The following is a 26,007-nucleotide window of genomic DNA, read 5'->3' as shown; positions in this document are numbered from 1 at the left end:
GGTACTAGTATATTCTTCCCTCGTTTGTTTAATCTTTGAGATACAACAAAATCATGTGTATATTTCTATAATAGGGAGAAAATAACGGAAGGGTCACTACTACTAGTAACTACAATACTAAAATGACTCGAAATGGAGTCGTCGTTCTTATCTCAACGTCATGAGAATGCTGACGTCATCGCCAGATGTGATTGAATATGGTAAGGAATCCCATATCCCTAAAGAATATTCCTCCTCTTGTATGAATCATCCATCAACAAATCCTAAAAATCTTTATGCTATTTTACTATTCTACCCGTTTCCCACAAATCCGAATAAATCTTTTTAGCTTTTTTTTTTTAAAAAAACATCAAAAGATTCGGTTTTTAGGTACGCGACGGCCCGACCTTGATTAGACACCAATTCTATCATCTCTCTCTCTCTCTCTTTCTTTCTCTCCTTAAAACTTCCCAACTTGACCGTCAAGCTTACTTATTCTCCTCTCTCTCTCGTTTAGATCCAATCTCTCTCTCTTCCTATTTCTCTCTAGATTTATATGTTCTGTCTCACTAGTCTTTAGCTTAGATCTTAAGAGCTTTGGCATGGACGATTACACCCACAAAATGAAGAGATGTCATGAATATGTTGAAGCCCTTGAAGAAGAACATAAAAAGATTCTTGTCTTTCAGCGTGAGCTTCCTCTCTGTTTAGAGCTTGTTACCCAAGGTATGTACACTTTTGATATTATTTTGGTTTTCATTCAACTCTAGTTTCATAATTATATTAATTGTTTATATATTTTTATAGCGATCGAGTCCTGTCGGAAAGAGCTATCGGGATCGTCGTCTATGTCCGAACATGTTCGTAGCCCATCAGAATGTTCTGAGCGGACTACGAGCGAGTGCGGCGGTGGTGGTGCTGCCGTGTTTGAAGAGTTCATCCCTATCAAGTGGAGTTCATCTTCATCGTCTGATCATGAAAACGATAAAGATGGAGCTGACGAGAAGAAGATGAAGATGAACAATGAAAGTAACGGTGATAAGAAGAAATCAGATTGGCTTAGATCTGTTCAGCTATGGAACCAGTCGCCAGATCCACAACCTAAAGAGGATGATCATCAAGTCATTAACAAGAAGGCCGCTGCGGCTGTCATTGAGGTCAAACGCAACAACGCCGGTGCTTTTCAACCGTTTCAAAAAGAGAAACCTAATAAGGCTAATGATCATTCTCCTCAACCGCTAAAAACAATCAGCCCGACGCCTACGACGACATCTAGCTCCACGGCCGAAACAGTCGGAGGTAAAAGCGAGTTTGAGCAGCTAAAACAATCTCATTCCAATAGGAAACAAAGACGTTGCTGGTCACCGGAGTTACACAGGAGATTCTTGCACGCGCTTCAGCAGTTAGGAGGATCACATGGTAAAGATTATAAATCCTTAGATTGTTCGTATCTAGATTTGTTAATAACAATTAGTAAATAAATATTCATTTTAATTGGTTTTATTGCGAAATATGCAGTTGCTACACCTAAGCAGATTAGAGATCTCATGAAGGTCGATGGTTTAACCAATGACGAAGTAAAAAGCCATTTACAGGTAATAACACGAATCATATATGTTACGTTCTCTCGCTAATCATAGATTCATAGTTACATAATTCTATATATAACTTATACTAATGTTGAAGTTTCTTGATTTTTAACAGAAATATAGATTGCACACAAGAAGACCAGCTACTCCGTCATCAACCAACGGGGGAGAAAATCCACAACAACAACAACAACGGCAGTTCATGGTAGTGGAAGGCATTTGGGTGCCGTCGTCGCATGATCGTGCTACGAATACAAGAGTTTACGCTCCTATAGCTACACAACCACCTCCGCAATCTTCACCGTCGGGAGAGAGAAGTAGCAGCCATCGTTGCAAATCGCCGGCAACGTCTTCTTCAACACACACACAACACCTTCTTCCTCTTTCCTAAATAGTTCCCGATTTTGTATGAAAGAATTCGTTTCTTCATAAATATTGTTTTGTAACACCAAGAATGTTCATTCTAGCTAGGTTTAAGTTTTTTTTGAATAAACTGTAAACGATAGAGATATATTTACACACAATAAAGTAAGATATATGTTTTTTTTATCGTTCGAGTAAATTACAATCCAACATCCGAATTGGTAAATTATATTTATCTTACATTAACAAAGACGATTATACTAACACGTAAGAATTTTATGTTTAGTTTGCCTGATCCATTGTGGTGGTGCCATGGTTGTGGTTAGTAGTAACGCGCTTTCATAAACGGTCCACGTGGAAACGTGTTCATAAAGAATAGACCAAAGACCATTTAAAGAGAGAAAAGCATAATCATTTTTTTGCTTCCAAGGCGGTGATTATTTAAAAAATTTTAAATAATTAATAAAACGACCTACACAGATTCTTTATTAATGTTGAAAATAAATAATCAAATAATGTGGTGTGGTAGAATTTTTCTAAAAATTCAATTTTTCGTTTGTTTTCATTTTGAGGTGTGTATGGTCCCCGTGGCCGAATATTCTGGTTCTTTTGTTTTTTTAAAGAAGCATATATTTTCTTTGTCATTTTTCTTGCAGCTGATTAGAGGAATCGCAAGAAAAAATGATTTCTTATTAAAAAAAAACATATACTGTATGTATGCTTTTTCCTTTTAAATATGATATCTGTGCTGTCCAAAGTATATTCTCTTCTTTTTTTTTTCCTTTTTTTTTTTTTATCTCTATTGAGTTTTAGATATTCTCTACCATTTTAAAGTTTTCTTATTGTGAATAAGATTATTCTTTTAAGACGAATCATTTATTAAAAGGTAAAAAACGCTGAAGAGATTGTTTCTTAACATGCATAACCCAAGTGTTGTCGACGTTTCAGAAGTGTGATTCATGTTTTCGATTCCTATGATCTGTTAAAAGACTTAAAATAAATAAAATCATCTATCTAAAATATATCCTTTTAACTTTCATCATAGCTTCACACAAGAGTTTTGTTAATTCAGCTAACCACTATTCCATCATAACAATTCATTAGCCCTACTAGTCTACTACTATATATCTCAAAATACAAAGTCATAACTCATAACCATCAGGTCCATCACCAATGTTCATTGAGTTTTGGAACATGAAATAAAAATATTCATGTATATTTTTGGAAAACGTACTGTTTTTTTTTGCCAAAAAAAAAAGTGGAAAATATCTTCAAATAAAATTCAACGCCTACTTTAAGTTCAGAAGACTAGTTTTTGAAGTTCTTAATTTAAATTCTTAAGACAGTGATCCATGTAATCAGGAGATAAATCATCGGATTCAAATGTCTTAAATTTGCATTAAACACCCCTTCTAAAAAGAGGTTGGATTAACAAAAGCTGACCCTTGCCTTCCCCTAAAGGCCAAGTGGCCCTCCCTCTACCTCAAATACAGCTAACCATGGCATCACCTATCCTTTAGTTATTTATGAAGATATGTTTTGATATTTGATATTTTTGTGTTTAAAACTGAATCTTCTCTTCTGCAAATGTAGGACAAGATTGTCAGCCTTCTCTTCCCTTAATAACCCAAACAAATTGTGACAAAAATAATAGTATTAGTATCCACTTTCATTGATTCAATAACATTTTTTTTTTTCTTTTTGATATCTTATTTACTATAGTCACTATGGGTGAATCAATGGATTCTAAATTACGTTGACACACTCATCTATAGCATGGTCTTAAAATTAGCTGAGGTGGCAGGTGAACTGTCATTTGCTTGGGATCCCAGTTGTATCTATTTAATTAGTTAGTTATACGATTCCAGTGAGAGTTAATTAGTTAGGTACTGTAGTTATCTCACTACTAAATTAATTAGGTAAATGTCAATTGCAACAGTTAATATTTTTTAAAAATAGCAAACATTTAAGTTGGTAAAACAGTGGGTGAAGTTTAACAGACTAATTTATTGGACGTATATTACTTTTATTCATTCACTTAGTATTATTGTAGATGAATATACAAGTATATAACATGTTAAGAATCGGTTGAAAATGAATATAAAATGATGAGTATCTTTATGAAGCAAAACGAACTCATGCTTTGACAAAGATATATACACATTATATTGATTATTGAGGAAATAAACCAAAAATCGAGAGAGAAATTTTTTTTTAATAGTCATTACATTAGTAGTCTGTTACATTGTTATCTATACCAGTTTTTTGTTTGACCTCCTAGGTAACAAATTTCTTATGTTTATATATCTCTAATTATAAAAACATTAAAGTAACAGATGATGATTTGCACATAAACCGCGCACTGAAATTAACAGCAACATTCCTATATCATTCGGGACAATTCTCTTCTCAGTGTTCAGTTGTCTCTAGTGTTTTCATTTGTTGATGTTTTATAAGTCAAATAACATATATGTCATTCCAATACCATCAAATTCAAACCAAAAATAAAGTGTACAATTTTGCGCATCCAATTCATTATAAATTAGTAAATTATAGTACCTCATGAATACCATCAAATTTAAACCAAAAATAAAGAGTACAATTTTACGCATCCAATTCATTATCTCTATTTTATTATGTCGGAAGTACGCGATTTCTTTTTGGTAGACTATATAATAAATATATGAACTATTAGTTGATTATAAAATTAAGACATTAATAATTTAGACGGTTTAAGCTATATATTATTAATATACTCATCATTTACGGGTTGACTTGATTATCAATTAAAATATAACTAAAATATGTTAACTTGATTATCAATCGATTGTCTTAAATTATTCATCAAATAAAAAATTTTGGTATCTAACTTACCATATTGATTTGTTATTTATTATTATAATTCACCTCTTCTCTTATATGATTCTATTTTTGTAACATAATTAAAAAATAGTTTTATTTCTGGATACACCATAATTTGAATTTTTAAAAAACGAATATAAATTATTCAATCTATAAAATATTCAAGCTTTAGTAATATTATTTTTTAATAAATATATATTCAATTTCATATATTTCTTTTGTTAAATTGTATAATTTTATATATTTTATATATTTTAAATAATTTAATTTGAAATATTTAAAAATATCATAAATATTTAATATATCAAAAAGTTACAAATTATAAACACTCTAATTTGATTTGTTATAATACGGGTCAATAATATGTCACTATAATATAAAACAATTTCAAAAAATCAAGTACATTAAAACAAAAAAATTAATATATATTAAATTACTCATAATATAACATCTTACTTTTTAAAATTATATTTACAAAATTATATCTTATATTGACATACTATAAAACATACATTATTTAAATAACTTCATGATGGCTGCCTCAAACCAGTCTCATGGACAACCTGACACCAACAAGGTCTCTTTTTTTTTCTCTAATCAATCGTCGTGCATCCCATTAATCCATATGGATATGAAACTGTTTGTTTCATTCTCACTGATGACAACTTTACCATGCCTTTTTTTTTTTGTAGAAGCACCCACATAAAAGCTTTCCACCAGAGTGTTTGGGAGCTTTTGCCTTTGCAGAAATAGCCTCAAGAGTATCCCCTTCAGTTGTTCAGCTCTATCTTCCTAAAGGTTTAACTTTTGTTTGTCTCTCTTACATCTTCTTTTTTCCTTTTAATCTCCTTCAATATTCACTTACCTTTCATTCTTTTACTAGATGAGTACCCGCGCACTGCGCAGGTTATCTTTTGGCGATATAAACAATTATATTTTTACTGTCATTATGAGATTGTGTATTACATAGTCAAAAAACTAAAGCACAAACATGGTAAACAATATCATATGACTGAAAATTTGGAGTAGCCACAACAGATGATTGAATCTTCTTTTTCTCTCGCACTATAGCAGTAAAAAAAAAAAACTGTAGTAAATTTGACCAATTTTCAAATCCCATAATCTATTCTACTTCTTAATGTGATATGTTGAACTCCTCAAGGGATGAACACTTACAATATGTCAAAACGTTTCAAGGCTTTTGCTTAGTTGAGATTCCATAACGCCAGGTATAATTTTTTTTGTATTACAGTCAGACTTTCATATTAATTTTGATGTCTCATGTAATATTTTGACGAAGAAGGTCAGAATGGTTCAACTCAGATATCAAATTTTAAATTTCTAGTTTGCACAAACGTTAATGATCATGGGCTGTGTACGTTATGGGCTTTAAGTCACGAGAGCAATGATATTCAACAAGACAACAAGAGAAGAGAGTCGACTATTTTGCTTTTACTCTATCTACTTTTTGGGTTTTATTGAAACCATGTTTTAGAAAATTTAATCATGTTTTACGATTAATCGGGAAAATAGTTTTTTTTTTGTTAATAATGAATCCATCTTTATTTCACAATTAATGTTAAGGTTTTAGTACTACATAACAAATTCATATTACAAGTAAATTTAGATTTTATTTTCTTTCTGCTATTCGAACCTGACTACAGTTAACGTACTTACATCAACTTACCAAAATATTTCAACCTTAGAGTGAATATAAAATATATTGGCAGCGTCCGGTAAATGTTAGAAAAACTAAAAGCTGTGGTTGATTATTGCATTATAGGAAAAGCAGTACATGAACCAGTGTCGACTGCACATATATTTTATGTAGCCTATAACTTTAAGATCTAATTGATTCTCTTTTTTAAAAAACAACTATACTTCGTGAAATAAACAAGATGCATGAATCATACGGCATAAGACAAACAATTATCAACTTCGAGATCATGTACTTGTATTAAATATATATCAAATGGTTCTAAAACCGTAAATTTAGATCCCGTGCATGTTCTTAATTATTTTGGTCAGTGTTTTCCACAAAACCGTACACGGAAACAGTTTTTAATCTTAGTTTAAGCAGCCAAACGTACATAATCTTTGAACGATCGATGTTGTTGTTCTCCGTTTAAAGCATCTCTCAACCACGTAAATAGATTTTTCGTATCTCACCCACGTTTTCTTATTGGACATGTTGACATTTAACAATATAAACTATTCTGTTTGATCGATCATATAAGATATTTTCTCCAATAATGTATATATGTAAGTACATGTACATGCATAAATATTAGTGGGATTATATACTCCAACTCCAAACAAATTATATCCCAATTAATTGACAAATATGCAATAGATTAAGATTGGTATAATAAGATTGAAGGTGGAAATTAAACACATATATATCATAATATTTGAGAGAGAGTGAAAAACAAACCCTAAATTAGATGTAAACAAAAACTATTTTGTCTAGTTGTCATTTTTCTTGGTCTTTGTCCTAATTTACAACTTGCCAATTTTAATTAAAAAACATTGCCAAATAAAAAAAAAAAAAACAAATTTTTTAAAAATGGAAATTGTCACAAGATGTTAATCATCGTCTGCTTCTTGGAACACCCTAACGAAAACAAATCATCTTCCCGAGATCTCTTCTTGCCACCACCACACTCCACTGCGACGTCGTTTGGATTACCAGTCGTCGTCACATTGAAAATGTTGACTCCGAAAAGCCTAACCACAGTCTGAACCGGACTAGACCGGACTTTCCAGTCAATATACAATTGCCGGTCTGGTCCGGTAGATCTCTCGAAACAAACCACATCACCTGCTCGAAGATTCTTCTCTTTAACGAACCGGCTCCACCCCTTGGTCAACACGTAACTTTGACTGCTGTTCCAGTAACTGTAACGGAACCGCCACACTTTCCCTGTTCTGTCTTCCAAGTTAATCAACACACCCTTCGCCGGAGACGGACTCATCCCCATCGCCGTCGTCGTCATCGCCGGTAACGGAAAATGTTTCTCCGCGTGTTGTTTCGGTATCACCAACCGGTTCAGCTTCCCGACGTCGCTCGGCGTAACAGCCTTCTCGAACAAAACCTCACGCGCTCTCGAAACAGCGTCGTTTGATGACACCGCCGTCTCCGACCCACAGCGATTACCGTTACCGTTAACAAATTTCCGTCTGCTCTGCTCAAGCTCGTCGGCGTAAGTGTGTTTCCTCAGCATGTCAACGATCTCGGCTTTAGAGTGAGCGTCAAGAAAAGCAGACTCGGCGTCCGTCGTCGTAGGAGATTTGAAATTAGTGACGGCGTCGCGGCCGCGGAACCTCCTGGCGGCGATGTCGTAAGAAGTGGCGGCTTCTTCTTCCTCGTTGAACGTACCGAGCCAGACACGCTGGTGCTTCTCGTAAATCTGAGCGCCCCATCTGCCGTTAGGCTGAGGGACGACGCCTTTGTATTTGGAAGAAGGGAGCTTGCGTGACTCGGTCTCGACTCCGTTGTCTGAATCCAAAACGACGCTGCTTCCGCCGCTTCCCATTCTGTAAAGACGCGTCGTCGTCGACGGAGGAGGAGGAGGAGAAGAGAGTTTGTTCATCATCTCCTTCGGAGTAGAGATGGAGAGAGACTCTGACGTTGTACTACTGTCGTCTACAACACAGCTGTAATCCATTTTTGTTTTTTTTTGTTGTTGTCTAAGAGAGAAAATAATAAGAAAAATGGAGAAATGGGTTTTGTGTTTATTTGCTTTATGAGGATATGGGGTTGGAGTATATATATATATATACAAGGGAAGTGCATGTATGTTAATTTAATAAGGATAAATGTTAAAATGTGGGGTAAATGTTATTTACTATTTAGAGAAGAAAGGTGAAAGAAAAAATAAAATAAAAAAGGGGGAAGGGGTGCAGAAGAGAAGAGTAGGGTCAAGTCTTGCAAGAATGGCAAAATTATGTTTTGTAGAGGAAGTTTCGTGGGAACTAGAGTCCAAAAACCAACATATGGGGTATTAGTGTTGTATTGTATTGTATGTACTTTTATTTATTTATTATTATCACATATTCGTACTAATTTTGGTACCTTTTAATTAGTCCTTTTGTTTCTTCTATTGTTATTTGTTTGCTATAATTAGTTCTTTACACGGTAATATACTATAGGGAGTCTATATCAAATGCATTGAGAAACATGAAGATTATAATTTATATATTAGATAGAATAAAGAATCTGAAATTTTTACTAAGAGACAAAATAATTACAACACTATATAGCAATGAGACTCTTGATGCGGCGTTAAGCATGGGCTAAATAAATAACATATTTGACAATTCGTCCGATATTGTATATGTGTTTTTTTTTTTTTTTTTAGAGAAAAGAAGTTTCCGAAAATCGAATGGTCCATACAAAAAAATGAAGAATAGTAGCTAAGATAGATATGTAAAATTATTGTAGTAGAGTTGACTCGTTTGAGAGATAGAACAAAAATATGAGTAATGGGCGATGTGTAATAGCAAGCAAATGGGGATAGAATAGAGTGCCAAGTGGGAAAGGGGGTTCACATGAGATTTAGACCTTCCCCTCTTTTCTTGTTTTCTTTTGTTTTGTTGTAACTAATTATATATACATATATCTATCTATTAAATAGTGCATCTCGCTTTGAAGCTTTTCTTGAAACTATTTATATTCCCACATCCCTTCCATATTTGGTATTTGACGTGTCTCTTTTTACATATTATGCAAAATTTTCTTTTGCTTTAGTTGGGAATTGTCATGATCGTTGTTAGGTTCTATCATCATCATATGTTTCCTTCCTACAAGTCAATAGTTTTGGTTTTTATCTTATAAGCACTTGTTTGTACGTAGAATCATAGTATGTATTGTTGCCTTTCCAACACATTGTATTCTTTCTTCTTTTACACTCAATTTCTCAAATTTTAAAGCAACACAACTCAAAAAAGGATATGTTTTTCCATCCTAATGGAAAGTGAGTTTTTTTTTTTCCAAAACATGTAAGAAAAAAAATATTATATTTGAGAAGTGTTTTTAGTCAAGTGGTTATAACACCACCTTTGTAACCGATTTTACCGAAGTTCGACTTCACGAAATTGCCCGCTTAGTAGGAATTCACTATTGATCGGGATTTGTCGATTCAATGATAACTATATATATATATATATATATAATTTTTACGGCCATGAAATAAGACATATTAGTAATAACCAACTTAATAATTATTGCTAATTAGTGTCGATTGAATTACAAACATATCAAAAAAAATTGACTTATATTATTTCATCGGACATACATAAGTTATATAACTCAACTCTTCAAATCATGGATACACACCTTCTTAATGTGAATATCGTTCAAATAACTAATCATATCAATTACACAGTACTGACTACTGATACAACGTTCGAATAACGCCAGCGAATCCAAGAGACTCACAATCTAGCTGACGACTAGAGTGTGACTAGTCCCTTCTTAGTTCTTACCTATGCATGAAGTTTTTTTTTTTTTAAGAATTAGTACTAATTTGAGAAATACATTCCTCTGTTTCTCTTTTGTTTCATTTATATACCCACACAATGAAATAAAATTATATTCCACGTCATGAATTACACAGCTGGCCTAGTTTGAATGCAGAACTTAAAACGTCAACTATTTTTGGTTGTTTTGATCAGTTTTCACAAGCAATAATAATAACTAATGAGTTCAAATATAATTATTGCTCAATTATATGAACTGGAATTAAATATATATTAAGGAGTATATCAAGAATAGGGACAAGAAGATCAGAAGAGGAGATAATAATACATTGTACATATGTGAAGGGGGAGATGAACCCATATCGATTCGTATTACCCCCAAAGCCATATTCTTGTACGGAGCAAGAGTACCTAATTTTTTTTCTCCACTTTTCTTGGTCCTACCTTTTTCGAATGTTTATCCATTTTGAATGAAACAAAAGTAATACTTATCCTTTTTTTTAAGAGGCTATATACATGTTTGTTAAATAACATTGCCATTTCCTCAAATAGATTATTCTATATAAAAGTCTTCTGTTAAAATAATATACTCCCTCCGTTTCAAAATATAAGATGTTTTAGAAAAGTTTTTTGTTTCACAATATAGGATGTTTTCAAGTTTCTATGTAACTTTTAGATTAGTTTAATATTTTATATTATGCAGCCTTGTTTTTGATTGGTTGAGCTTTTTAAAAGTAAAAACTTCTTAATCTGCGTGCTTTAGTTAAAATATCCTATATTTTGAAACGGGGAGAGTACTTATCTATCTTAATCAAAGGGTCATAGACTCATAGCTCACTAGTTATTATACTGAAAATTCAAGATTCAGAAATTCAAAGATAAATATATATGAACGACATTAAAAAGGTTAGCCTTTCAGTGATTTCACATATTCGTGGATCTTTCATCTATCAATTAACAAAACGCTGAAATGGGCACAACCGCACAAGTAACGTCTCCTTACATAATGCATGTAATCTGGTTATCATCGACATCATTGACCTTCTTCTATCGAAAACTTTCAAACAATTCCTACATATAGTAGGCTCTTTGCTTTAAAAAAAAAAAAAAAAAAATTCCTCCTGATTTTTCCTTATTTTTCGAAACATATATTTATCGTATTTAATTACGTTGATTTTATTAACATAAAACGCAAACCAAACAATAAATTTTTTGCGTTTGCCTAACTAAAGAATGTTGGCCTGTCTCAATCATCATGAAAAAACTTTTATCACTTTTTAGTGGGGAAAAAATGGAAGATAAATAAACTCATGGGGTTGAGTACGTGTAATTAACATGCAAAAATTGCCACATAACATAGATTAGTTGAAATGGGTGGGGTTTGGTGTAACTGGAAACGGTCGTTTAATTGAAGAATTGGGCCATGCAATGCAAGTGGGAAAGACAACTAGTGAGAGAGATATTATGTTTTGAAGGACGAAAAGGTCAGCAGCACTCGGCACCATCCTCATCATTTCTTCTATCTATCTGGACCCAAACTTCATCCTATTTTTAGTAATATTCCCATTCCATCTCAGCCGTTCATTTTGGATTCTTATCTTCCATCGCACAATTTTGGTATAAGAATCACCATATATGGTAGGGCATGCCCACAGATATATCTGTCAAATAACAACATTATAGTATTTTTGTATTGGGGATAATCAGGTTAGCCTAACAAGTTAAACTTAAATCCAGTGGAGTCGTAATTTAATAACATGGCCTAACTTAGGCCACCTTACCAAAACTAATTAAGTAGTATTTAAATAAAATTAATGTGTGGCTCCCCACATTTTTAAAAAGTATAAATAAAAGAAGCATGCGACTTATACAAGTATATACAGTACAATCAACTCACTGGACACCTAATTTTTTAAAAAATCATAATTGCAAACCTAATTCATGTGATTACATTCATTCTCGAGCAAATCAGCTCCTTATGTTATGACATTGTATTATTCTTAATGTGATGTGTTTTGGCGGATTTCGGGGGAAAGTTTTTCAAAAATCAGTCGGCAAACTATTTGCAATTAGTGGCTATTATCATCTACAAGTTCGACTATCGAACTAATGAACCATTTAAATTTTGCATACACGCCTAATAAGTACTAAAGATGTTAGCCGCACCCTAATGAGAAATTTTACAAGAATATGTAGTTCACTTATAAAGACTATCTCGATTTAGTTAAGTAACTACTATTTTTTTTTTGGTACAGTAAGTAATAAGAAGATAAAAGGACCAGACAGGACAAGAAGACCCTTTAAAATGAAGACACTCCGTCAAGCTTTAAAGTATTTTATCTAGGCTGTCCTGAGATAGAATAGTAGTAGGTATTAAACTATCAATATTGATATTTATAGAATAGTGGTGAGTAATTAACAAGTATATTTATGTAAAACACATGTGAGAATAAAAAAAGGAGACTGCTTTTGTTGACCAGTGAAAAAGGAACACTATCGAGAGAATCGTTAACCATTACTTAAACCCATTGGCTTTGCTCTCGTTGGTTTTTATCCCGATCCGATCTTGTATTTTTCATAGAGTGGAATCAATATGAAAACCATATTGAAATACAACCAAAAAGAAAATGATTTTTTTTTGCCAAGGATAGATATCGTAAGTCAAATTGAAACACTGTATAATAACATGAACACGTATATAATGTATAGGTGCAATTGGAAAGAACAACGTAACATATATTTTCTTTATTCACATCTTCGCGTGGTTAAGTAATATCCAATATCACAGTAAATTGCCAACTTCTGTTTTATATCTACAGAAGTAACTATGAATAATACTAATTTATCATTAGGGAAAATACCCTTAGGTAGGTGAGAATAATATTGCACAACTCCTTTTTATGATAACAATACTTTTGAAACATGTTTGAATCAAATAACATGTTTTTTCTTTTTTTTTTTTAGTTTCGATAAAACTCTCTATAGACCTGAAACCACACGATTTTATCCAATGATCAAAATTATATATATTCATCGATTGGCTAATACCATGTTACACGATTACATATAAAATTTCTCGTCGACAAATAATAACGATTTAATTTACAATGTATAAAACGAAAAAATCATTTTGGTCAAACCATGCAAAGTAGGAGTTTTGTTTACTTAATCATTTAACAATTTCATCAATAATAATGTAATTTCCACTTGTATGATGTACTACAAATCTAAAATTACATTAAACACACTAAAACACATATAATATGATATCCGCCGTTATAGGTTTGAACAAATATATTTTGTTGGAATTATGCGCTGCCATCTGCCGACACGGTACGCACAACCCAACATTTATAAAGTCAAATAAATTTACTTTAAACCAATTGGGGCTGGCTATTTTTACAAAACAAATTCTTTAAGCAACTATGTAGTCTATCTCTTACGCCTTTTTATCTCATAGATATTTTAGTTTCTTCTGATCTAGTTTGTAAAGATAAGATTTGCTTTCTTTTTCCTGCTAGTTGCTCTCCTAGTTGATCACTTTTATAAACCCTACAGATCGATGTATCTTTACACACATTTACATGTAATAATGTGTATATACGTATCAATTTATATACAAAAGTGTATTCGTGGATATACACATACACACAACAAGCACACATATATATTCATATAATGTATATGATGTAAATATATAGAATTACTATAGAGTCTTATCACATATTAATTATGGCGAACAAGTATTTTATTGACATGTAGATTGACTTTTAATTTCTTGTGTCGATTTCGTAATCCTCTTCTGTATACGTGCCAACGATCAGAGCCATAATTAAAATTAGTAAACTTATTGAGTCAATTGCTAAATGATGCATTAGTTTAGTGACTTAATCATGTGTGGCAAATAGTAAAAACAAGCCGGTCCATATAAAGAGTTGCGTAATACAATTATAAAAATGAAACCCAAAAGACCCGGAGACAATTAGCTTACGTACATCGAGGTCAACGAAGTCAATGGTTTTGGCAAATATATGAAGTCAATAGAGAATCGCCCAAATATATCTGTCCAGAGCTTCATTTGCATTTAAAATCCTTCGCATGGTTTAAATCTCAAATTTATGACACATCTGTTAGGAAAAGAACAAGAAGACAAAGTACTAGTACATATCAACATCATTGATTTATGTTCTTTACGTCCATTCAAACTTGTTAACTCGTCTTTACGCTGTTTCCCTTACTCCAATGTAATTGCGTGGAGGAGATAAAACAGCGCAGAGCACCGCGGCTAATTAGTTATATGTTCCATTTGAAAATCAACACGATAATACATTGTAGTTATGTGTCATTAATTTGAACGTATAAATTAAAGTTCAAATCACGTGAAAGATTACAAAGCGAAGACCATATCTAGTTGGTTGTAGTAATTAAATACATATACTGTATATGCATCCTCACGAATATCCGGTCGTTGTGACTTATTATAGAGAAAGAGAAGACATTTCAATATATGCATATATATAGAACCTTTGAGTTATTCAAATACCGTGGACGAATATTGAACCCACAATATTTAAGCTTCTTTCTAATTAAAGACTAGTCGGAGCTCCAATGATAATATAATCCATTATGAGAGATTATTTTCATGGTAGTGTGAAGATATATTACGTGGCCTACCGTAAGACACTATATGAGAAAATGTGTAATTTCTTTATTCTTTCTACTAGAATTACATTACCTTTTTGAATTTAAATAGAAGAAAATAGCATTAGGAATAGCACGACTGTAAGCTTAATGAGAGAGTCCAAGTCAGCATTTATAACATAAATACTAGACATCATAACACGCGGGACCTGCGTGCAGTGCAGTTAGGCTCTCTCCAATGTCAAAATTCAACATTTTCCACCGTCAAATATTCCAATTTCAAGTTGGAAAATTAAAATGAAAAGATGAGAAAATTAATAGAAGAAGGAGCAGAAGTGTGAATGGTACTTAATTAACAGAAGAGGGAAATGTATGATTAGTTATACAAGTCAAAAGCCTTATAGAAGAAGAAGAAGAAACAAATAACGTTACAAGTCAAACCAGACAGATGGGTTTTGCGAAAGCCAAGACAACTATAAATAAACATGATGAAAAACAACAACTTATATGACAGTATAGTATTATCGTTAACTTTCATTCAAATAAACATAAACAACATCTCGAGTAGATGATATCGAATGGAGACAAGTATACAAAGTCTCGGGGTCGTAAGAGTATAACAAAAGTCAGAACATTGTTTAATAATTAAACAAAACCAAAAAAAAATTAAAATAAGTTTTAAAACAAAGGTTGTCAATAATTATCACCTCACGGGGTCAGTTGACAAACTTTGCAGCTCATCTTTGTCAGGAGAGAATATCACTTAGTACGTAGTTAGTACATACGCTAAACAAAAAACGTTAAGAGTGATGAAAATATATTGATTAAGAAGAACCGTTATGGGCTGATCTGTGACCCATTTACTAAACAGATATCAGTGATTTACAGTAGTTGGAAACAGTAAGCATCATAAACCACCAACCAAGAAGGAACACCAATCGTAAGCATCAGTGATTTACAGTAGTCTTTGCCATTTTCTAAGCTCTTCTAACCCAGGAAAAAATCATCGGATGTTTCACTCTTGTTACAATTGTAGAGACAAGTTTGGTCAATCCATATATGGTGAATTGGTGATATCCATTAAACCTAAAAAAAAAAGGAACATCAATGTGGTATGATACAAGCAAGAATGCAACACAAATACAGGGGAGGGCGTAGGTAAGAAATTATCAATTAATATTATCATATCTAAGAGAGACCAACAAAAATGATATTACAATGAAGGAAGATTGAGTTCTTACTTTTATTTTGTGGAATAATTTCACACTCTTTGATCCATTGCCCTTCCTTCGATGTTATTTGTGCGGGGAGTCTTCTTGAGGAGTAATGCTTCGTATACTAATTACACATAAAAAAATCTTTAATCCTCATCTTCTTGCTCTGTCCAAGTCAAATCTCATTAATCTGATTGATCCTTCAAAATCCACCTCCTTGAGTAACTATACATAAAAAAAAATCTGATTAGTATTCAGGAAAATATAAAATATAAAATATAGACATTTTTGACGGGCAAAGAGCTGCATTTGCTTACGCTGACCAAAGCCTCGCACACATTCTGAAGTTCATCGATTCCGCAAAGATACTGGTGGACCGACTCTTTTACTATTCTTCGAACAAAGTTCATTTATCCATTATATGACTCCTTGTATTATTGCAACTTACGTGTCCTACGTAACAACTGCTTCTTTAGCATCTGCTTCTCTTCGAGGCTGATCTTAAGAAGAGACCATTTAAGATCAAGGTTCAATCTTTGACTCTGCCATTTTTTGCAGTGATTAGAATTCAACCAAAATAAACAATTAAGAAAAACATACCTCTTGCTGTCTTGCCAAGATCAACATGTCTACATCAAGATCATACCTTGCCTCCGAGGCCATCAAATGCTAGCAGGATTAGCATAAACAAATATCATAAATTAATAGTACAAGCTACAGATTGTCAGATTGTGAGTGCAAGAAACTAGATTACACTCAAATGTGGCTGATATTAAAGTCAGAATAAAAGGGATTTTGGAATTCCTCTACAAACTTCCTCACTTATCCGTTAAAATTTTGATCAACATGTAAAAGATAAATCATAAAGACACCAATCTATCAACCACCACACATAAAGGAAACATATTCATAATTCATGAAGATGCATTGGAGATTAGTATGGTTATAATATTTTAATTTGTCTAATGTATATTACCATTTTATATTGTTTGTTGTATTTGCATCATTATTTTGTGAAATATTAAAAGCATTAATTATTATATTCTAATTGTGAGCAAATTGTGAACAAATAAAATTTATTAATTTATCAACCACGTAAATTTAGTTTTACCAACGGGTCAATATGAAATATTAAAACACACTTTTTTACAGATTGAATAATATATCTTCGTTTAAAAAAAATTCAAATTACAACATATGCAGAAAAATATACATATTTATTTATCATATGTATTATTTGATAATTCAAAACAATTTAGAAATAAAATCTTAGTTTTCAAAATTCTTATTGGTTTACAATTTTTAAAAATTAATTAGTAATTTTCGTCCATAATTAATTAGAGAGAGAAAATATTTTTTAGAATTTAATAATTTATTTTTAAAATTTTTATTAGTCTAATATTAAAATTATAGTGTTACCCTAATTGAAAGCTTAAATAATGCCCACACTCCCCCTAAAAATTTATTAGTCTAATATTAATTAAAATTATATTGTTACCTTTATTGAATCTCAGTGTTAGTTTAAAATCAGAAGATTATTAGTTTAAAACTTAAGTTTAAACCTCATTCAAGTAGGTTAAATCTTAAGTTTCTTTTAACACTGATAGAGTTAACCTTAAGTTTCTTCTGATTTTATTAGTGTTAAAAGAAGGTTCTTGTATTCTTTTGTGATTTTCTTTCTCAGTTTCAGTGATATATTTGGAAGAAATAACCAATAAAATATTTCTGCTGAAAGAGAAGTGTCCCGGTTTTTTTGATCAATATATTTGCAACTTTATTGGGAAGGTCGAGGTCGAACTTGAAATTACTGTTATGGGCTGATATGGTGCCCATTTTATTAAGTAGATTACCGAAACAGTAGCATTGTAAACCAACCAAGAAGGAAAAGCTCTTCGAACCCAGGGAAAAATCATTGGATGTTTCATTGTTGTTAATTTTAATTCACTTTCATTATAGAAACAAGTTTGGTTAATCCACATGTGTTGATATCCATTGACCTCGAAACAAAAGGGAACAGTATGATACATGCAACACAGATACAGGGAAGGGCGTAAGTAAGAATGTGTATCAATTAATATTTTCATTTATCTAAGAGAGACCAAAAATACGATGAAGGGAGATTGAGTTCTTACTCTTTTGGGGAATAATTTCACACTCTTTGATCCATTGATTGCCCCCTCTTCATTGTTATTTGTTGGGGAGTCTTCTTGAGGAGTAATGCTTCATATACTAATTACACATAAAATCTCTAATCCTCATCTCATCCCCTTGTTCTGTCCAAGTCAAATCTCTTCCTACCTCTCATTCTCGGCTATTGCGAATTCAGGGGCAGTGTGGGCATTCCTTTCGCGTGTTGGCTCTCCATTTCCAGTAGCATTAAAGACTTTTGCCTCTGGTATCTGTTTCTCTTCGCTGCTAGCGCTGCAACAACACACATACAAAGACTCAGAGAGAGATCAAGATTCAAAAATGTCCTTCATCTTCTTCAATTTTGAGGAATTTTACTTACATGTCAAATCGTGGGGAGGTGCAAAGTCGTAATCATGTCTTCCTCTCCAGATGCAACACAAGTAAATGACTAGGAGAACCAGAATGAGAAACACAACACAAGATATGGCTATGGCTATTTTACCCCCTTTGGATAAGTGGCCATTCTCCCATAGTAGTGGACACGACGGAAGCGATGGTACTCCGCATAATCCTTTGTTTCCAGAGAGACTGTAAAAAAGAAGGAGATTGTTGTAGAGTGTGAGCTTATAGATCAAAGAACAAAGCCATTGATAATAAAAAGGAAGGTAATTTGCCATTGATGAAACTAATATAGACTATATAATTCCATGCGGACTTTGAAATTTAACTTACTCGATGATTCCACCATGAACACCAACTGAATAAACCTCCTCTGGTACCTTTCCTTGCAATTCGTTGCCATTCAAAAGCCTAAAAACACATCATAGATAAATCAATCAGCGTTCATGTTAACGTCAATAAAGATGGTTGTCATCAAAACCTTGTTATGCATCCTCTACTTATTAATCATCTAATATAGAAAAAATGAAAATGCCAATATAGTTGTGTTACCATGAATCATTATTTCCTTGTCTCTTACATAGATAGTGGTTGTTTTTTCACATGGAATAGAGAAAAAATATTGACACAGAACAGTTACGTTAAAAGGAATGTTATGAAGCAGCTTCTTACACGAGCTTTAAGCTTGACAAGGACAGACTTTCAGGTATTGGTCCTGTGAGCTGATTGTTTGATAAGTCACTGCAATCCAAATAGGCAAACAATAAACACAAATGTACCGAGCCAGAATTGTTTCTTTGGTTTCTCTAAACCATCCTCCCACTCTAATATCATTGTTTCATTGTCATCTTAAACGTACGTATTTAAAAGAAATTATCTACAACTTGAAGCAGTAACAAGCTGAAAAGATTTCCATTGATGCATTTATGATAAAATTTTGGCAACTGATGATGGACCGAGGTATGTTAACTTACAGACTCACAAGGGATTTATGCCCAAGACCCAAAGGTAGTTGACCAGTTAAGGTATTTGAACTCAAGTTCCTGCAAGAAAACAAATGAAAAATCCATAAATGCCTTTTCCCAAAGAATATGAGATAATCGAGTTAATTTGCGTCTCTTTAGCAAAATCACAATTCAAATGCATTATGAAGAGCTACGAAATCTGAGATAGATAAACAAAGTCAATAGTTGAGATACTTACAAGCTATTCAAATTCGTCAGCAGACTTATTTGTTCACTGATGAATCCTTTCAAGCCTTGGCTTCCAAGGTCTCTGAAACAAGTATAGAAGTATGAGACAACTCTCTATATTAAGCATTACATGATAACATATTAATAGTAAGAAAACCACAATGCAGACATAATAATGAGCACCAAATAAGGCAATATTATCTATGCAGTTACTATCTATAGTTAACACTATTCCAAGTAAGTGCTGGAAGCTTATGACAATGCCGAGACACAAAATTCCAGATAAACAATTTAATTCGTAACCCTTAATCAAGTTATTTGCTTTCCTTAATCAAGTTAAGACAAGGCAGTTCTGGTTACTGTCTGCATCCATGAAACTCACATTTGGAAGATCACAAGAGCAGATCCTTGCGAGTTTGCCCGGCATGAGACTCCTTCCCAAGCATCCCAATTAGTAGGAGCACATGGATCACCATTCCAACCCATTCTATCAGGAACACGTAGTGAATCCTTCAATGCTTTCATAGCAGTGACTGCAAAAAAAACGAACCAGTTTCGCTCAAGGCTATTATTCTCAGAATTCAAATCAAATCAAGAAAAAACATAAATGTTGTTATCCACCAAAAACAGTGTTAGAGTATCCCTATAAATCTGACATACCTTGTTCTGGCACTGTAGCCATATCAGCAGGAACAATAGCGTAATTCTCAAGCCCACTAATGATCGGTGCACCGGAAACAGACGACAATTTCACAGTCACAGTCGTACTACTCAGATTCTTCACAGTATAGTTCAAACTAAACGCAGCAAATCCACCAACCTCATGGAACACATCAACTCTGCTCACATTTTGATCATTCACAACCAGATCAAACACTCTTTGCCCAGCCTTCTTCACAGTAGAATCAATCTCAGAGAAATGAAACCAAAGCAAGTAATCAAGCTTCGCATCAACCTCAAGCTCGTAAACCAAAGAACCACCACCACCAGAAGCCGTAACCGCCGTTTGATAAAGCTTCATCGGGAAATAATTAGGCGCCTGATTCACTCCTTTGATTTTCTCAACCGTAGACAACGACCTCGCCACCGATTTCGAATCATCCGATCGGAAATCTTCATCGGATTGCCACGACCGCCCGAAACTATCGGTGTGGTTAGTGAACCCAGGACCCCACTGATCCGAGCCACACGAGAGCCTCCCGTAGTTAACCAACAGAACATTCTGACCAGTCCCGTCGGCGTCGTAGGAAGAAGGATCAACTTGCAAGACTTCTAAAGAACCAACAATAGGAGGATCAGTAGCGATGCTGTAAAAGCACAAATCGAGCTCACCGTCACCGATAAAGGCAAAGAGATCAGAGTAAGAGCCGTCGCGAAGGAAACCTTCAGGCCAAGGAGATCTCCAGGAGAAAACGAGCGTGCCTTCGACGGAGACATCAAAGGACGGGGAATGAGATTTACCGTCGTAGTTATCGTAAACGGTGAAAGTTCTGAGATAGTAACGACCAGGAGGGAGAGGAACGACGTAGCAATTCTTCTTGCCGAAGGAGAGAGGGAAGTACCTGATGGTTTTCTCGGCGATTTGATGGAATCGAAGAGGCTCGGAGACGACGGCGGTGCTTCCCCCGGTGTAGAATTGATCGGGGAGCCATGTGCGGTTGAATGCGTCAGTTGAACCTTCGGGACTTCCACAGTCAATGAAGAAAGATGTATCTGCAACATAAGAAAAACAGAGGATGAGTTCAGTTAATCATTAGTCAGATCTAGACGGAGAGATAGAGATAAGGAGTGTGACGTACTGAATGGAGAGGAGAGAGAGAGGGGAAGGAGGAGGAGGAAGATGATGGAGGAGAGAAAGAGGTAGAAGGAGGAAGATGGAGATAAGGGCATTTTGGGAATTAGATGGAATTGAGAGAGTGCAGAGTAAAGGGAAGCATGTAATGTGATGGTGGTGGTGGTACTACGACTGTGATTTGAAAGAAGAAACCAATTTTGTCAACAATTAGAAGAAAAAAAGAAAAAAAAAAAGAAAAGGATGAAGGAAGGGCGAGATTAGCGGGTGGACTGAGTTGAGTCATTTAAGGACATTTACACACTTCTGGCTGACTTTAAGTTTTCACTTTTTCTCTGTATTTATGGACCGCTTTTTACTATCTTTTCTCTTTTAAATATTCTGTTTTTGACTAATTGTTTTTAAATAAACCTGATTAGTCCTATTTTGTTTTGTAGTAATGCCATTGGAATAATACAGTAACAGTAACACTAACAGTGTATTTATTACACACGGGAAACGAGTAGATATAGAAGATAGTGGTAAAATTGTAAAAGTGAGAGAGTGTCTCGCGAGAAGAGGCAATTAAAATAGTAAAAGAAAGGAGTTACTTACTTTACTTAACTATTACGTCAGTGGGAGAAGTAAATATTATACTAGTCACCACCGTGACGTGGCCACCACCACCATGCACTATATCAGACAAAATATTCATTCACTACCTAAAATTCACCGGTAAATCTAACTAAACCCCAACCAATCATTTTAACTTTCTTTTTCACTGCTACATATCTGAAAATTCAGTTTTAGTTGGGTAACCACCAAGTCAAAAACCTATTATCTAATCCTAGTTTGATTTAACTAGAAATAAACTCTATCTCTAATGACGGAAAAAAAGTTGTGATCATGATGCCCACTCTGAATTCGGTTGGAATTAATATTTTTTCCGGGTCAGTCTTATTCCTTAACTAGACATTTTGGAGTGATTTAGTGAAAGAATAAAAGAGCAACGTGGTTAGTAGTTAGTTACTGTAAATCGTCGTCAGAAGACAACGCGTTCAGGGTGTAAATGTAAACATATTAAAGTCTCTGAATCCGTGACTCCGTCTACTTGTCGTTTCCCTCTAAAAAAAAGTACAATAAGAAAACAAAACCCCGGTCTAACTCACCAACCCCCCGGTTTTCTCTTGAGTTCCATTGACTTATGTCTAATTATTCAATGGGCTTTCAAGCCCAGCCCATTTCTTTGACACATACATTTCCATTTGCAGGCAGGTGTTCAACAAGCACAACGTTGTTGTTTGTTTCTAGTCTAGGTTTACTACCTTCTTGCCGATGGGAAGCTAAACATACAAAAAGTGCCTTGTCAATTGTCGCGTTTTACATAAGAAATGGCCAAGATGGCTAGGTTGGTTTTGGACCTTCTGTTAAGCAAGAAACATGAGTTCGGTAAGAAAGTTTCCTAGTGAAGTTGTAGATATATAATTCATACATCCTTGGGTCTCATAAAACTCTTCAAAAGCATCATATTTACATACTGACATTGCAAATTAGATCAGAAAACACGTTCCAAAGTAGTTCTAATCAATCCGAAAACAAAAAAAAACACCGAAACAAGTTCGAATCAATCCCTCGAGGAAACTACCATATTACAACAAGAGCTTGGCACTGTTTTGCCAACCAAAAAATATCAATGAGTTCCATAGCCTTGAGCTCGTGGTAGATTTTGTTAAGTCAGTCAGTCTTTCCGGTCCCCCAGGCGAGAAAGCTGTCCTGTGATCCAAATTCCTATACAGACATAACCAAAACCCATTAGGCTTTTGTACCTGCTGATTGCATGTAAAAAAGTTGAAGTAGAAAGAGGGAAGTTTTACCAGCTGGCTCAGACGAAACTCAGGTGGAGTATCGAGCTCTATGTTGGAGGGATCAAGAACGATCTTCTGACATTCCTCCAGGTCTCGTTTGAAGTCTTCTGTTCCTAGGTGTGCGTAATCTGCAAAACATGGTTGTTTATCCTTTAAGCTTCCACTGTTTGTGTTCTCTTCCCTGTCCTGTGATCCCACTAGCAAGATATCATCACAAAGAGACAAGGCTTCCACAAGCTGTTGCGAGTTCAAGATAAACTGAGATCCGCTGTCAAACCAAGTCGGCTGTTCCTCAGCTTCGTTTTCATCATCTCTATCCTTCTCCTGCTCTTCTTTATCATCTATTGTTTCTTTTGCTCCGTTTTCAAGTCCAGGTTCAGGCTCAGGCTCAGGCTCATATGCAGAACTTGGTCTTTCAAGATTAGCCTGACTACTCTGGACCTCATCTTCCATATACATTACCTCAGATGTCTAAGGTACCGGAAACAAAAGACATAATGTCAATTAGTGCAATATCAATAAGGTGTTAGATTACACAGGAATGTGAAAAACTCCAACCAGCACACTCCTTCTTTATTCACTACAGCAAGAGCTTCTACTTGTTACTTGTTTTAAGAGTATATTCCACCCTCAACCCAATTCTCAATCCTAAACCATAGAATAATCCTGAATACCCAACTCCCTCTGCCTAAACTTCCTTTTCATTTTCATCACTAATTATGTGGCTAACCGTCTCAACTATAGCTGCTGAATTATCACAACAGCGACAAACCACACCACCTATGGTAATCACAATGCTCTCAGACTAGACTAGCACAAGGATTTGTCAATAGAAAGCAAACGAAAAGAATTTTACCTCAGCAAGAGAAACATCTTGGGCAGTAACATAGCTATGGGGAGTAACATAGTCATTTGCAAAGTGAGAATCAGAACAAAGTTGTACAGCATGTTGAGGCTCAGGTGTAACCATTTTTGGAGTAACAGGATCCACTGTTGGATTCATTACAGCAAAGATTTCCTCAGAGACTTCTTGCTCAGCTTTATCACCTTGCTTGACAACTAGCTGCTGTGGCTGCTGGTAGAATATCTTAGAAACAACATAATCACCTTCCTTCTCATCTTCTTCTATTCCCAAGTGATATTGGTGCATCACCCAGTTCGTTTTCACGGCTTTTCCGCCATAAAGAACCATAATTTTCTTGCACCCTCTTTGAACACCATCCAACACAACCGGTTTCGTTCTTCCTGTCTTATGCCAGCGCACATCGCCAAAATCGTCGTCGTGAATCTTTCTACGCTTTCGAGTTCCTGTGCTGTAGGCTTTGATTGCCTTATGAAAGAAGTGGGACACTGTTCCATCGTTCTTAACACCTGTATTTTTTTTTTCAATTTAAGTTTAAGATAAAATGAACTTCGGAACATCTTTGATGACTGAAAACAGAAAGAAGTTGATGACTGAAAACAGAAAGAAGAAACCTGCATTGCCTAACCTGGTAAATTCTTAGGATGAGTGTAACAGATCCCATCATCTTGATTGACAGTTGGGATGAACTCATCGATGAATGGGTGAGAACTTAAACCTGATAAACCAGATTTTGCTAGCAAGTGCCATATGATCTCTGGATCAGATGGATCGAACTTCACACCTCGAGGCAAGCCTGGCCAGTCATCAACAACCTGAAAATGTACAAAAACTAGTCAATATTACAACAACTACATAGATATACGATATTAGAGAATAATCGACAAATGAAACAAAAGAGCAAAGCATACATCGCTGTTGTCAATGACATGTCGACAGTTTGGACAATGTCTTGTAGGATTGCTTTTCCACACAACTTTGCGAGGGTCAGAACCAGCCGATGCACTCATAATTTTTGTTGCAATCCGGTTGCTATCGATTAGCCATGATCGTCTACATACAGTAAAAAAAAGAGCAACCATTGGTCAAGACAGTAGTTCCAAACATTAGAGAGATGATAGCAACACAATGCCATTACCAAAATGCAGGTTAAAGAAGACATGGTCACATAAAAACAAAACTAAATCCTGAAAAATCAGACATTATTATGTCTACCAGAATCTATATTTAGCAGAATACTTGTTCCTGTTGTACTTAAGGAACAAAGACAGCCTGAAATATGGAATCTGTTCCACCATATTTGGTAAGGACATTGGATATCTCTACTTTGATAAGAGTGCAGACACTGAAATACATACATACTGTAGTGTATAGATACTAAGCAGCAGCAGTTAAAAAGGTATGAACTTCAAGCTCATCAATCAAATTAGCATCATACAACAGGAAACTTCAAAACAAAATCCCTTCTTGAAAAAAAGCTAGTAGCAGTGTAAATGAAAGACCCAAATGCAGATTTCAAATTAAAACCCTTTCGCGCTTAGCTTTGACATCGGAGAAACTAAAATCACAAAGCTCCATGGATACACAAACGCAAACAAAAACTAAAAAGATTCAAACTTTTTTTTTTTGTTTCTACTTCAAAATTGCAATCGGGAGGG

General features: G+C 34.3%; 4 protein-coding genes across 4 annotated transcripts in view; 1 reads left to right on the top strand and 3 right to left on the bottom strand.

Moving 5' to 3' along the window:
• LOC104756939 (myb family transcription factor EFM-like) lies at nucleotides 313-2,117 on the top strand. Its single transcript, XM_010479607.1, has 4 exons — nucleotides 313-705; nucleotides 787-1,398; nucleotides 1,498-1,574; nucleotides 1,684-2,117. The coding sequence occupies exons 1-4, from the start codon at nucleotides 582-584 to the stop codon at nucleotides 1,957-1,959; spliced, it is 1,089 nt and encodes a 362-aa protein (XP_010477909.1). The 5' UTR covers nucleotides 313-581; the 3' UTR covers nucleotides 1,960-2,117.
• On the bottom strand, nucleotides 7,168-8,548 carry LOC104756941 (AP2/ERF and B3 domain-containing transcription repressor TEM1-like). The gene has a single exon (XM_010479608.2). It carries the CDS (start codon nucleotides 8,459-8,461, stop codon nucleotides 7,370-7,372), a length of 1,092 nt encoding a protein of 363 aa, XP_010477910.1. The 5' UTR covers nucleotides 8,462-8,548; the 3' UTR covers nucleotides 7,168-7,369.
• LOC104756942 (putative leucine-rich repeat receptor-like serine/threonine-protein kinase At2g14440) lies at nucleotides 18,093-21,891 on the bottom strand. The gene is made up of 9 exons (XM_010479609.2): nucleotides 21,651-21,891; nucleotides 20,512-21,564; nucleotides 20,234-20,384; nucleotides 19,862-19,933; nucleotides 19,633-19,701; nucleotides 19,331-19,399; nucleotides 18,992-19,069; nucleotides 18,639-18,847; nucleotides 18,093-18,550 (listed from the first exon to the last, which is right to left on the bottom strand). Exons 1-9 carry the CDS (start codon nucleotides 21,739-21,741, stop codon nucleotides 18,441-18,443), a joined length of 1,902 nt encoding a protein of 633 aa, XP_010477911.1. The 5' UTR covers nucleotides 21,742-21,891; the 3' UTR covers nucleotides 18,093-18,440.
• LOC104756943 (NAC domain-containing protein 8) overlaps nucleotides 23,108-26,007 on the bottom strand; it is a 3,650-nt gene continuing 750 nt past the window's right edge. Inside the window, exons 2-6 of the mRNA XM_010479610.2 lie at nucleotides 25,261-25,402; nucleotides 24,978-25,164; nucleotides 24,344-24,858; nucleotides 23,497-23,958; nucleotides 23,108-23,410 (exon numbers count right to left, since the gene is read on the bottom strand). Of these exons, the coding sequence (XP_010477912.1) occupies nucleotides 23,357-23,410; nucleotides 23,497-23,958; nucleotides 24,344-24,858; nucleotides 24,978-25,164; nucleotides 25,261-25,402 (1,360 nt within the window). The 3' untranslated portion in view covers nucleotides 23,108-23,356. The remainder of the gene's footprint in view (nucleotides 23,411-23,496; nucleotides 23,959-24,343; nucleotides 24,859-24,977; nucleotides 25,165-25,260; nucleotides 25,403-26,007) is intronic.

The sequence above is a fragment of the Camelina sativa genome, chromosome 17 (genome assembly GCF_000633955.1).
Source record: "Camelina sativa cultivar DH55 chromosome 17, Cs, whole genome shotgun sequence".
Classification (NCBI taxonomy): domain Eukaryota; kingdom Viridiplantae; phylum Streptophyta; class Magnoliopsida; order Brassicales; family Brassicaceae; genus Camelina; species Camelina sativa.
This window is presented reverse-complemented; position numbering and strand designations above follow the sequence as displayed.